Source organism: Stegastes partitus, unplaced genomic scaffold, assembly GCF_000690725.1.
Source record: "Stegastes partitus isolate 25-593 unplaced genomic scaffold, Stegastes_partitus-1.0.2 Scaffold19, whole genome shotgun sequence".
NCBI classification, from domain to species: domain Eukaryota; kingdom Metazoa; phylum Chordata; class Actinopteri; family Pomacentridae; genus Stegastes; species Stegastes partitus.
In genome coordinates this window covers 758,217-770,410 of record NW_007577750.1, presented here as the reverse complement: position 1 = coordinate 770,410, position 12,194 = coordinate 758,217, and the positions used below count along the sequence as shown (strand labels likewise).

At 39.6% G+C, this 12,194-nt stretch overlaps 1 protein-coding gene across 1 annotated transcript; it reads left to right on the top strand.

The window, feature by feature from the left end:
• Positions 1–3,366: 3,366 nt before the first annotated feature.
• slc5a7a (solute carrier family 5 member 7a) lies at positions 3,367–7,699 on the top strand. The gene is made up of 8 exons (XM_008292698.1): positions 3,367–3,550; positions 3,896–4,009; positions 4,409–4,564; positions 4,686–4,834; positions 5,006–5,149; positions 5,760–5,913; positions 6,671–6,888; positions 7,028–7,699. Exons 1-8 carry the CDS (start codon positions 3,367–3,369, stop codon positions 7,697–7,699), a joined length of 1,791 nt encoding a protein of 596 aa, XP_008290920.1.
• Positions 7,700–12,194: the final 4,495 nt, after the last annotated feature.

Genomic DNA, 12,194 nt, shown 5'->3' with positions numbered 1-12,194 from the left:
TTCATGTTTCGGGAAATTATCATGTGATGGTGGCTTCATATGTGTCTTATGTTATCTACAGAAAGCCTTCTCCTCTTTCTGTGTGCTCCTCACTCTGTTTAGCTGTCTCTCAGACATCTTGAGCACTGCCAACAACAGCTGCTCATTAAACCTCCAGTCCTTGGGCCCCACAGCAATTTATTTGGTTAAACATAAACATTCATTTACACAAATTAGAAGTGTTTTTTGTTATCATGCTACACATCAAACTAGTTTTGTTTTGTATGTTTGTTCTTAGTATTGACAGGTTTATATATTATTAACAAATGCATATATTACAGCTTCCATCAGCTAACTACAAATACAAACTTTGCTTCACTGTTTGGCTACAGAAGTGTGAAGGTCGTGTGCCTGCCATCTGTCAAACATGTAGTTGGAAAGCTGTCCAGCTGTCTTCTGGAAGTTTTAGGTTTTGGCATCAGCATTGCACAGAATCACTTGTCAGATGTGAAACAAATCCAGATTTCAGTGTTAGTTTAGTTACTCAAATTTTCAAACTATGTTGATTTCTTTGTGTTTGGTAAGCTGGTCAGAGATTTAAATATACATCAGAGAGCCAAAACATTATGCGAATTAAATGTTTGGGTTTTTTTGTTGTTGGTTTTTTTTTCAGAATCATGTCTCCTAAATTGGGGTTGCAAGTTGTGAATGTGAATGTGAGTGTGCTTGGTTGTCTGTCTCTCTGTGTAACCCTGTGAGTGTCCCCTGCCTTCATCCTGAGTCAGCTGGGATAGACTCCAGCCCCCCACGACCCTAGTGAGGATTAAGTGCTGTATAAATGAGGGATGTCTCCTAAATTAACAAGAAACACTTTTACAACAGAAATGGAACAGGTACTCTTAGGTAGAGCAAAGGTAGAAGTTATTTTAAAAACCTTTATTTATTTAGTCGAGCATATTCATAGAAGGGCTGCAAGGTGGCTTGGTGGTTAGCATCGTTTCTTTGCAACAAGAAGGTCACCGGTTCGCGTTCTGGTGAGGACACCCGGGATCTTTCTGCGTGGAGTTTGCATGTTCTCCCTGTGCAGCGTCGATTCTCTCCGGGTTCTCTGGCTTCCTCCCACAAGGTCCAAAAACATGTTGAGGTTAATTGGTGATTCTAAGTTGTCTGTAGGTGTGAATGTGAATGTGCTTGGTTGTCTGTCTGTAGTCTGTAACTGTAGACTGGTGACCTGTCCAGGGTGTCCCCTGCCTTTGCCCTAAGTCAGCTGGGATAGGCGCCCCCCCCAGTGAAAATTAAGCGGTGTATAGATAATGGATGGATGGTTATTCATAAAATATAATGAACAAAAAATATAGTAACAGTAGAAAAGAAAAATTAAACATGCAAACTTGAGACTAATTTGTTGAACCTCTGTCCATGGTGCTGAAACCCTTCTGCTGTCTTTCCCGAAAGAGGGCGCTGAACACGTTTAATGGCTAAAATAAACTTGTCACCTTTTCTCTTGATAAGTAAACACCTCAACCCTCTTTAGAAAATAACGTGTCTGTTACACTGTTTGTGCATGTCTGTCGTTATACTTTGTGTGTGTGTGTACGCCCACTTGGACTTTTTTTTTTTTTTTTTTTAAGTCAGACTGTATCATTAAATATCTCCGCTGCTCTTCAGGATCCATCCTAATTGGATGCCTGTCAGTTCTGACAAGAGGAGTCCAGATTAAAGGACTTCAGGCGGAGGAGGCCATTAAGTAGACACAGCTCGTTGATATATATCCTGAAGTGGAAGTGGCAGACACACTTAAATGACTTGTAATTGCTTCAAGGTGGGGGAGCATTATAATTGCGATTTTTTTTTTAGGCCTAGAAAAAGATGACGAGTGTATCGTTTCTCTCCTTTTCTAATATATCGATTTCTCCCTAATCCTCTCCTATTAGGGCATCAGGTTGGGTTTTTCATCCTTCACAGTTGCGCAGTTTTTGCGCAACTGTGAAAAGTTAATTGTACAGTAGAATGCCACATGTGGTGAGAGTGACAGAGGATGAAACGTGGCTACGCAATCAGGCGGCTGTTACGCACGTATTCATTGTTTCATACGTAAAAATGTTTATATTAAAATTCATGTCAGGAATTCAGTGATTAAAAAAAAAAAAAAGAAAGAAAAGAAGAAGATGAAGATGCCCATCCGTCCACGTTACTGAGTCGAGGAATCTCTCCCACCCTGCAGTCAGATCAGCCAGCACACTGTGACGTGTTTCCATGCAAGGTGCTCATTAAGAGGGACGTTTGGTTCCTCTGACGCGTGTCCCGGTCCTCTGACGGCACCTGCCCCCTTATAAGCCTCAGTAAGTCACCCGGGAGACCCCCACTAAGGTTTCATTTGACTGTGCAAAGAGGGACGAGGATCTCCATAAACATCTAGCTGTTATGCGCATTGTTTTTCCCAGGTGCCCCAGCACATGACTCTAGAAATACTTAAGGTAAGTTTTGCTTTTTTCTTTTCTTTCCTTTCCTTTTTTTTTTTAAATTTTTAAATTTTTTTAATTTTAATTTTAAGTTATTCATAAAACAACATTTTTAGAGGACTGAATTGCTTTTGGAGCATTACTGAACTCGAAAACTTCCACATAATTTGGACTAGCTGCCATTTTTCCATATTAAATCCTGCGCGTAATGTGAGTTTTACGCGCACGAATCCTTGCAGAAGGAGACGAGCAGAGAGAGAACAAAGAAAAGGACGGACCTAAAGACATGACCACATGAGTGGGAAATCAATTTGATTGTTTAACCCTAATTCTGACAGATTCACCTGGTTTATTTTTTAGTTATTTAAGAAATTAGTTTTCACGTATAGCACATTTGTTGCACCTAATGTTGGGCTTTACCGAGATGGATTGAGGAGGGGGAAAATAAATTGAGCTTCCAGGTTTCTTTTCGGTACATTTTCATCCGTTAAACTGTGTAAATTCTGACACAAACTGTAAAATTACATTTTTAGAGAATAATTAGCTTTCTAGGCTATACTCTTGCCCTCGAAGCTCTGTTTAATACCTCCAAAAGCGCAGGAACTCTTTTGGATCGCAATTAAGAAAATGTTTCTGGGTTATTCTGATCTGTTTTAACAAGTTAACATGGGTCAAGACCCCCCCCCCCGCCCAAACACACACACACACACACACACACACAAAGGAATATTTGTCCTTTTTATGTATTTTAAAGCAACCTAACAGATCAACATGTTGTCATCTATCACTTACTTGTCTAGTTGTCCAAATGCAGGTAATTGAATGTCAAATTACTGCTCTTTTCACTGTATGTCTGATCCTCTTCCTCCGTGCGCCCACGCAGGTCTTCATGCCTTCCCGTTCCTAGCGAAGGACCGCTGCGACCATGACCATCCATGTAGAGGGGCTTGTGGCTATCGCGCTCTTCTATGTGCTGATTCTGTTGGTGGGCATCTGGGCGGCATGGAAGAACAAGCACACCGGGGAGGCGGAGGGCACCGACCGCAGCGAAACCATCATGGTCGGAGGGAGAGACATTGGATTATTTGTCGGTGGATTCACCATGACGGGTGAAGTTCGTGTTTGTTACTTTTTAAAAAACAAACAAACAAACAAACAAACAAACAAAAAAACCAAAACTCGAATCTTAGTTACTTTAACTGATTGTCAGCAGCAGTTTGGTGTTTTTATGAAAACAGTTTCACCTTTTAACATTCAGTGAATGAAAAGTCAGCAAATGGAGACATTTTATAATTCCATCAGTATTATAATGTTTTATATATGTTTTATAAATTGATATTAATTTAGAAAAAGTCAGTTTTTACATTTTTAATTTTTAGAATTAGTTTAAAAGTGATTTTAAGCTTTAATTGTGTGTCTGTGTGTGTCTGTGTGTGTGTGTGTGTAATTTCCAGCTACCTGGGTTGGAGGAGGCTACATAAATGGCACAGCTGAGTATGTGTATCTTCCAGATTATGGCTTGGCTTGGGCTCAAGCCCCCTTTGGATATGCACTCAGTCTTGTTGTGGGTGAGTGCTGCTATATGTTCCTCCAGTTTAAAACTGTTTAAATGTAGCTTTTCTATTATTTGTCAGCATGAGCATAAGAAAGAATTTGTGGTCAGTGCACAATGAACCAAATGGTTCTCTACCCATTTAGACAAACACAAAACCTGCATATTACTACACTGACTTGTGCGTGACAGTGTGCCTGATTGAAACGATCAGTTTGGTTGCTAATTCAACCTTCACAAGTGGTCCTCTGTTAACCCTTTTGAAGGGGGCACTTAGACTATGTTCCGGTATCAGCATCTTTTATTTCATGGTAGGTTTTAATTGATTTAGTCAATTCAGATTAACTTCAGGGGTCCTCTTTGGAGGGCAGTTGCTTCATTTTTTACCCTGTCATGTGGTCAATCTTTCTCCAAGGTGGTTTATTTTTTGCCAAACCCATGCGCTCACGAGGTTACGTCACCATGCTGGACCCTTTTCAGCAGATGTATGGGAAACGTATGGGTGGCCTCCTCTTCATACCCGCACTCATGGGTGAGATTTTCTGGTCTGCTGCCATCTTATCGGCCCTCGGTGAGTTTATTTTTCTACTTAATACAAAATAAAAGCTTTTTGAGGATAACAACATGAAAGCGTTTTTCATTTCATGATGCTGAAGTGCCCGTCATATCCTTTCTTCTGTCCATGACCTTAGGTGCTACTCTGAGTGTCATCGTGGACATCAACATTAAGATGTCAGTGGTTATCTCTGCACTCGTTGCAATCTTTTACACCCTGGTTGGAGGACTTTACTCCGTGGCCTACACTGATGTTGTGCAGCTGTTTTGTATCTTTGTTGGCCTGGTAGGTTCATGTTGAGCTTAAGTGAAAATTACATCCTAGCAGTTAGTAGAATTAATACTGCATATAGTTTTATTTTGGCTTAAATTTCTTATAGAATTATGGACAAAATTGCACAGAAGCCTACACATCTGGTTTGTGCTTCTTGCTGTACTGGTTTTTGTCTCTCTGCAGTGGATCAGCGTCCCCTTTGCTTTGAGCAACCCCGCGGTGTCAGACATCACTGTCACTGCGGTGAAGCAGGTGTACCAGTCACCCTGGAGAGGCAGCGTCAGCAAGGCCGATACCTGGGTCTGGATCGATAACTTCTGCCTCCTGGTACGGGAACCATGAGTGGTCACATCTCACACTTCATCAGAATATCTGAAACTGATCATACTGATGAACTTGATTTTGAACCTTATTAATCTTGAAGTTGATGGTCAGAAAATTCCTTGGGAATTAATTTGATCTGTTAAGTCATTAACAAAGGGAGACAAGTGAATGTTGCTGGTTTAGACCTTTAAATGTCAGAACTTTGCTTTAACTAACTGTTGGTGTAGATTTGTCTTTGTTGTTTGACATTTTGTAGACAAAAACTACATATCAATTCATCTCAGAAATAATCTATGGATTAATAAATCAGGATAATAATTGTTCATTGCAGCAATGAAATGATGTTGTCTATTTTGATTGGACAAAATTAATCATCTGCTTACTGACAGCTGCTGTACAGATGAGCTCTTTACCAGTGTAGCTTGCTGTAAGGAGTTGTTCCTGTCAAATAGGTTTTGGGGAGTTTATTCCAGTCCAGATAAAATGTCTAAGGCTAAAAAGGCATCATATGCTCTAAATCTGTGATTCTAGGGCTATAAAAAAAACAAGACTGACTTCCCATGGCTAAGTTGAATCAGAATGCTATTGACTGCTCTTATTCGCTGTGCTGCAGATGCTTGGAGGAATCCCCTGGCAAGTGTACTTCCAGAGAGTCCTGTCAGTCTCCTCCGCTACCTACGCTCAAGTCCTCTCTTTTCTGGCTGCATTCGGGTGCCTCATCATGGCTGTGCCCTCCGTTCTCATCGGGGCCATCGGGGCCTCCACAGGTTAGAGACTCATTAGTTTGCATATGCACAGTCTGTTTGTTTGTGTGGGAGGTGTTTGCTGCATTTGTGTGTGTATGTGTCGTGGAGGCTCTGGATGGGTCCGTGTTGCCCTTAGATCTGAGAGAGCCTGGTAAATAGCAGCTGGTTCACCTCATCCATAATGAAAGCAGCAATCCGTTTAATAACCACGCTGGTTGTGTAAATATTACATTAGAGGGAGGCAAGGGACCAAATTAGTGGTTTGATCTCCAGATTTTTATGCATCAGATTCCTCAGTGAACAAATGGATATGTAACTCTGTTTTCTCTTGTCCTGAAATATGAGCTAGCCATTTCGAAACTAAAATCAGTAAAGGAAATTTTGCACTAAACTTACAGCTGCAAACAGTGAGAATTTATTAGTAAGGCTTAAAGCTTGATTGTTTTTAGTTCCATTGTCAGTGAAATATTGTTCATATTAGCCAGAACCTTTTGCAAAACAGGTATAATGAGCCAAAAGTTTATCAAACAAATAAACTAAATGGACAAATACAATGTTTCAATACAAATATATTTCATTTTGAAATCAGTTGATGGATGTTGCAGTCAAGTATACTGATTGAGCAGCGGCTTACATTTTCATTTTGTTTTAGTGTATATTTCTCAGAATTTTTAATTGCAAATGATTTTTTTATTTATCTCAGTTGCAGTAAATGTGTATGGGATATGTTGGATTTCATTCTAAATGTAGATTTATTTTTATTTTTGTACTTTCTCAGACTGGAACCAGACAAGTTATGGTAGTGCTTCTCCTAAAGAGAAGGAGCAAGCAGACATGATTCTACCCATCGTACTCCAACACCTTTGCCCTCCGTTCGTCTCTTTTTTTGGCCTGGGTGCAGTTTCTGCTGCTGTAATGTCATCAGCAGACTCGTCCATCCTTTCAGCAAGCTCCATGTTTGCGAGGAACATCTACCAGCTCGCCTTCAGACAGTCAGTGAGTACATGTGTCTGTTTCTGTTTAGACACCAACACTTTTCTGTTTTAAGTTGACACAGAATCTATTTCTTTGTTGCTTGTCTTTGGCTGTTCTATAGATGTTAAAATTTTTTCTTCACTCCTCTCTTTCTGCTCAGGCATCTGACCGCGAACTTGTGTGGGTGATGCGTGTTACCATCTTTGTGTTCGGCGGTCTTGCCACCTTGATGGCGCTGGTAACTGGAACAGTTTACGGCCTCTGGTACCTAAGTTCAGACATGGTTTACGTCATCATCTTCCCCCAGCTGCTCAGCGTGCTGTTTGTCAAAGGCACCAACACATACGGCTCAGTGGCTGCGTACCTGTTCGGTCTGGTGCTGCGTATAGGTGGAGGCGAACCCTACCTGCTGCTGCCTCCTTTCATTTATTACCCCGGCTGGACGACTGAGGAGCGGTTACACCCCATGACTGGACAAATGGAAGAAGTTGTTATCCAGAAGTTCCCCTTCAAGACCATCTCCATGCTGGCATCTTTTTTGGGCAACGTCGGTGTCTCATACCTGGCAAAGTACCTGTTTGAGAGCGGTAAGATTTCACACAAGTACGACTTTCTCGACGCGGTGGTGTCCAAGCACAGTGGAGAGATTATGGATAAGACAACACTTGTAACTCGTGGCAACAACATCGGGCTGTCGGAGATGGCGCCCGTCAAACCGCGGCTGAGCGTGACCTTGGCGGCCGCCTTCACGCGCCGCGACACGCTGCCGACGGAAACGGTGGAGGAGGAGGAGGAGTCCAGCCCCGACTCCTCCCACCATGATGAGGAATGACAAAGTCAGGATGTGATTTGAAAAAAAAAAAAAAAAAATAGCATAAAATAAACTCAGCAACGTGACTGAACTGCCATAGAACTGCCAACGAACCAGGAGACTGCAAGCAAACATCCTCCCTTGGGACTACAAAGTTCAACATCCCGCTAGACTGGACAACAGCCACATGTCAGGATATATAGTGTAGCAGCTTGCTGATTGTCCAGACATGAAGCTGTCTTTCTGTGAAGTAAAGTAAACACACACACACACACACACACACACACACACACACACACACACACACAGCCCTCACAGATAGTTGGTTGTACTGTATATTCAGCTTTTTTTTTTTTCTTCGAATGATTTGGGGATGTACTTAAAAAAAAAAAAAAAAGTTGATAGACTATTTATGTGATTAATTTAATTCTTCATCACTAATTAATTTTTAAAAAAAACTCTAATATACCAGATGAGCTGAAATATAAGATGTGGGCATGTATACTGAGAGGAAGTGGTGAAATATTCAGTCAGAAATATGACAAATAATAAAGCAGTAGTTTATAAGAAGTGACTGACAGCACAACCATTGTTTAGACAGAGAGCAGACTGTATGTACCAATTAAATAAAAAGCAATAACACATAATAACACACAGTTTACCACCTCTTATTATGATGGAATTATTTGTGAGAGTGGAAATACAATAGACAAACAAAAGGAAAGAATGGAAAACATTGTATTTTGTAGCTTTAACTTGTCACATCAAGCCAGGTTCCTTATGCGATGTGCATCCTAATTCACCGAAACAACTGGGATTTGTTTTCTTAATTATTTGTCGTATCAAATTAAGACAGGAAATCATGTCTCTCATGTTATTACTGATTATCACTGATATACATATATTGACTGTGAATGAAGAAAGACACAATTCATGCATCATGCTGAGTAGAAAATATATGAGCAGTAGCGATGGTAGCCGACTCGAAGCATTAGCTAGTATTCTCTTTAACGACAGGTGTAGATGCAGTTTTAAGCATAAGAATCAATGTGAGTTAGTGTTTAAAATTATCTTGTATTCAACTGCCTTAATGAAGCTCATGAAAAGAGATACTTTCATTTCCATGGTTTTGATCAGATGCTGGTCAGACTGAAGTGAACAAAGACTTGAACATGAATGTAACCTCGACAAAAAGATCTCGTTATATCTAATAGTGTACTTTTAAGCTTTTGTTGATGATTTGCAAAGTCAAACTAACTGTTGCAGAACAAAGCGGCGACGGCAGGTTCTGATTTCTAAAATCAGCTGTTTGTTGGCAGCAGTGTGCAGATTATTTTCTCTGTGATGTGTATGTTTGTATACATATGAGGGTGAAAAAGATATGTAGATAACAAATATTGCTGGTTGAAATTATTCACATAAGATGGAAAGGATGCTGTCTAAATGTTTATTTATTTTTGATGTCATAAAAACATTAAACAATAAAAAAGAAAATCAGGAAATATATATATATATAAATCATACAATCCTACGAAGACAAAATTGGTATTTCACTTCATTTCCGAGTCTTGTTAAAATTGTTGTTGGTATTTCAAATGCGAGTTTTCTGAATTGTGGGTTTTCCTTTGTTTGCTTGTGATGTCGAAACGTGAAGAGCATTGTGATCTGTGTGGGTTTCATGGCTTCCGACCTTTATGGCGTATAATATCTTTGAAAAAAAGACCTTGGGATTCCTTTTCATGCTGCAGAGATTTAACAAAAAAGTAATGATTCACTGTTCATTGTTGTATGTTTATAATTTTAGGTCTGCAGTATTAAATTTACTAGTATTTTACAAAAGTAAAGAACAAGGATTACCAAAAAGAAAAAACCTAAGACATAAGATGTAAGAATTTTGTTTTGCAGAAATATTTTGATTTCAGCTTTCCTGTTAAATATTTTGTCCTTCCCATATTTATCTTACAACCGTCCTGAAAGATCTGTTCTCGATAAATTTCTGGGCTTATTTAAATATTTTTCATGTTTTCTTTTACATATTTTATATAACTCAGAGGAGGAGGTATCTCAGTCTCAGTTTTTAAGACCTTTAGCTGGCTGTTATTTTATAATATGTGCTTCTTTTTTTCTTCAGAAAAAAGCTCACAGGGAATTTGCTGGTCTTTCTTGTCTCTTCAGACCCTTCGGCTAAACTGGACGGTAGACCGAGAAAAGAGAACATGTCGGAAAACGTGACTGAAATTACAATCGCTTGGCTTGCATCTTTGTCCCCCTCCTTGTCCACAGTGAAAGACAGCATCTTAAAATAGCTCTCCTCTCTGGTTATTTACATTACTTTAAGTGCTGTACTCTCTCTTGTCTGGGACTTGGGGAGGAGCCACGATGGGGTGGGTGGGAGGGTGAGGTTGCTGCTGGTCAGGCAAGGAAAGACCGACTTTAGGCGGAGGGGGAGGAGGTTAGGAGGACGCATAGCTTACTGGCGCCGGCCGTTGCCATAAAACCCACCCGCCCTCTGATGCGCAGGAATGACGCAAGTGCCCCACCCATCTACTGCACCTCCCTCCTCCATCGCCAACGTCCTTTTTGATGCCCTTGAGAACTACGACCAATCCCGTAAAAAGAACAGAGGGTGGGGAAATAGGGAGAGAGTGCCATCTCCATTCATAGAAAGTACCTCAGAGAGCACTCATGATAATTAACAATTATGAAAGAAAACTGATGCTTGTCCAAAAGTCAATCCATTTATTTGAGGCCTTTATGAGAGGAGAGGAGATCATTGGGGGATGGGTTTTTTTTCTAGATAGCAATTGGATGCAAACCAAAACACATTCAGTCATTTATAATCACTGGATATACTTAGAACGTCCTATTGCGTCTTTGCAGGTGTCATTGATGCCTTGAACAGATTTTTTTTTTTTTATCTTGAATTTGTGACAATTACCAACTAAAATATTCTCTGACTTTCATTTTGGTAGAAGTATATAATTAGATCCCAAAAGAAAGCCAGCAGACTTTAACCCACCCTTGCCACCTTCTTTTGAAGGTTGCTGCTCAGTATTACTGTGACTAAAATGGCCATTTTGTTTGTTATGTTTCATTTCTTTTGCATCAAATTTAGTTGATATGCAATAGAATTTTTTTTCTTTTAGAACAGGTTCAGTTACATCACTGCTTACTCTGATCAGTAATCAGTAATGACAGCTTTCATAGTTTTTCAGATCTCACTTTAAGTCTTCTCTGTTATCCATGAAACCCAAATTTTGTTTTTTGTTTATGTTTTGGCCTTCATTACATTTTATCTGTTTCTTCTGTCTTTTCTAATTCCTATCTGGACTTATTTTCCCAGACCGACCTTAAGAGATAAAAGGGAATTCTGGGAAACAAGGTCTGACTTTCCCTCAATATGGACGCGAGGTGATGAGATTACCGAGAGCAGACGGTGCATTCAGATAAACATCTAATGTGCTGGAGTCGGGCATAACTTTGGAGAGAAGACTCAAGGCAAGGTGACTGTCCAGGTATCAGTGTTTGCTGAAAATGTGATTTGTGAGTTTTTTTTTATTTGGTTTATTTGTAAAAGCTTCTAAAGATTAGCATAAGTTAACATCATATTCATTACAAACATGTAACATTTAGTTTCTTTTTAAGGCCAATATGTCATGACAAGGCAGATTTTCAACACCATCGTGGTGAAGCAAGTGAGCAAATCCTGAAGCTGAAGGTTCATTTAAAGGTGCAAATACTCCAGGAATGAGTGATAATGAGTAGTACTCATAAGCCTTGTCATTCAGTGTATAACAAAATAACCCAAGTTCGTCTAACATTTGAGCTCACAACCTGTTCTTTTTGTTGTTGTGGTTGTTTGTTTTACCACAAACTTACCACAAACTCTATAATAGAAATTGGAAGAAGCAGCTTAACAAAAAGCATCACTGAATTGTATAAAAGGAATTTTAGGACCACACTTTTTTGGAGAATGACTCAGTAAAAGAGGATTTTTGATTTTAATTTAAACTCTTTTACAAGTTAACCAACTTTATAAAAGTTTAACACAAACTTGCCCCATTTGACAAGAATTGTGTCAGCGATGACAATTTCCAAGGTCAACTCAAAATTTACTGTGTAGGTCTCATTTTAATGACAATGCTCAGATTTTCAGTGCTTTCATGTGACTGAGGCTCCAGAATCTCACTTCGTCCAAACAGTGAGATGCAGACTAGAAAGCTGCCCTGATATTTCCTCTTGTTTACCAATAAAATGAGACATAACATATAAAAATACTGATTTTTGAATAGTTTTTCTACAAAAGGTGCATCTTTTTGCACAGTGAAGGTCAAACATATGACATGCAAAGCACATTTTTGAGTGGAGGGAAGCTTTACTCTTTCTTACTGTGAATCCAGAATAAGTAAAATGTGTGGCTTAAACATTAAGTAGAGTATGGGACATGGTTTCTTCCAGGTAATGTGACACAAGACAGGTCATATCTCATCTGAGACTTAGGCACCACATCACATCG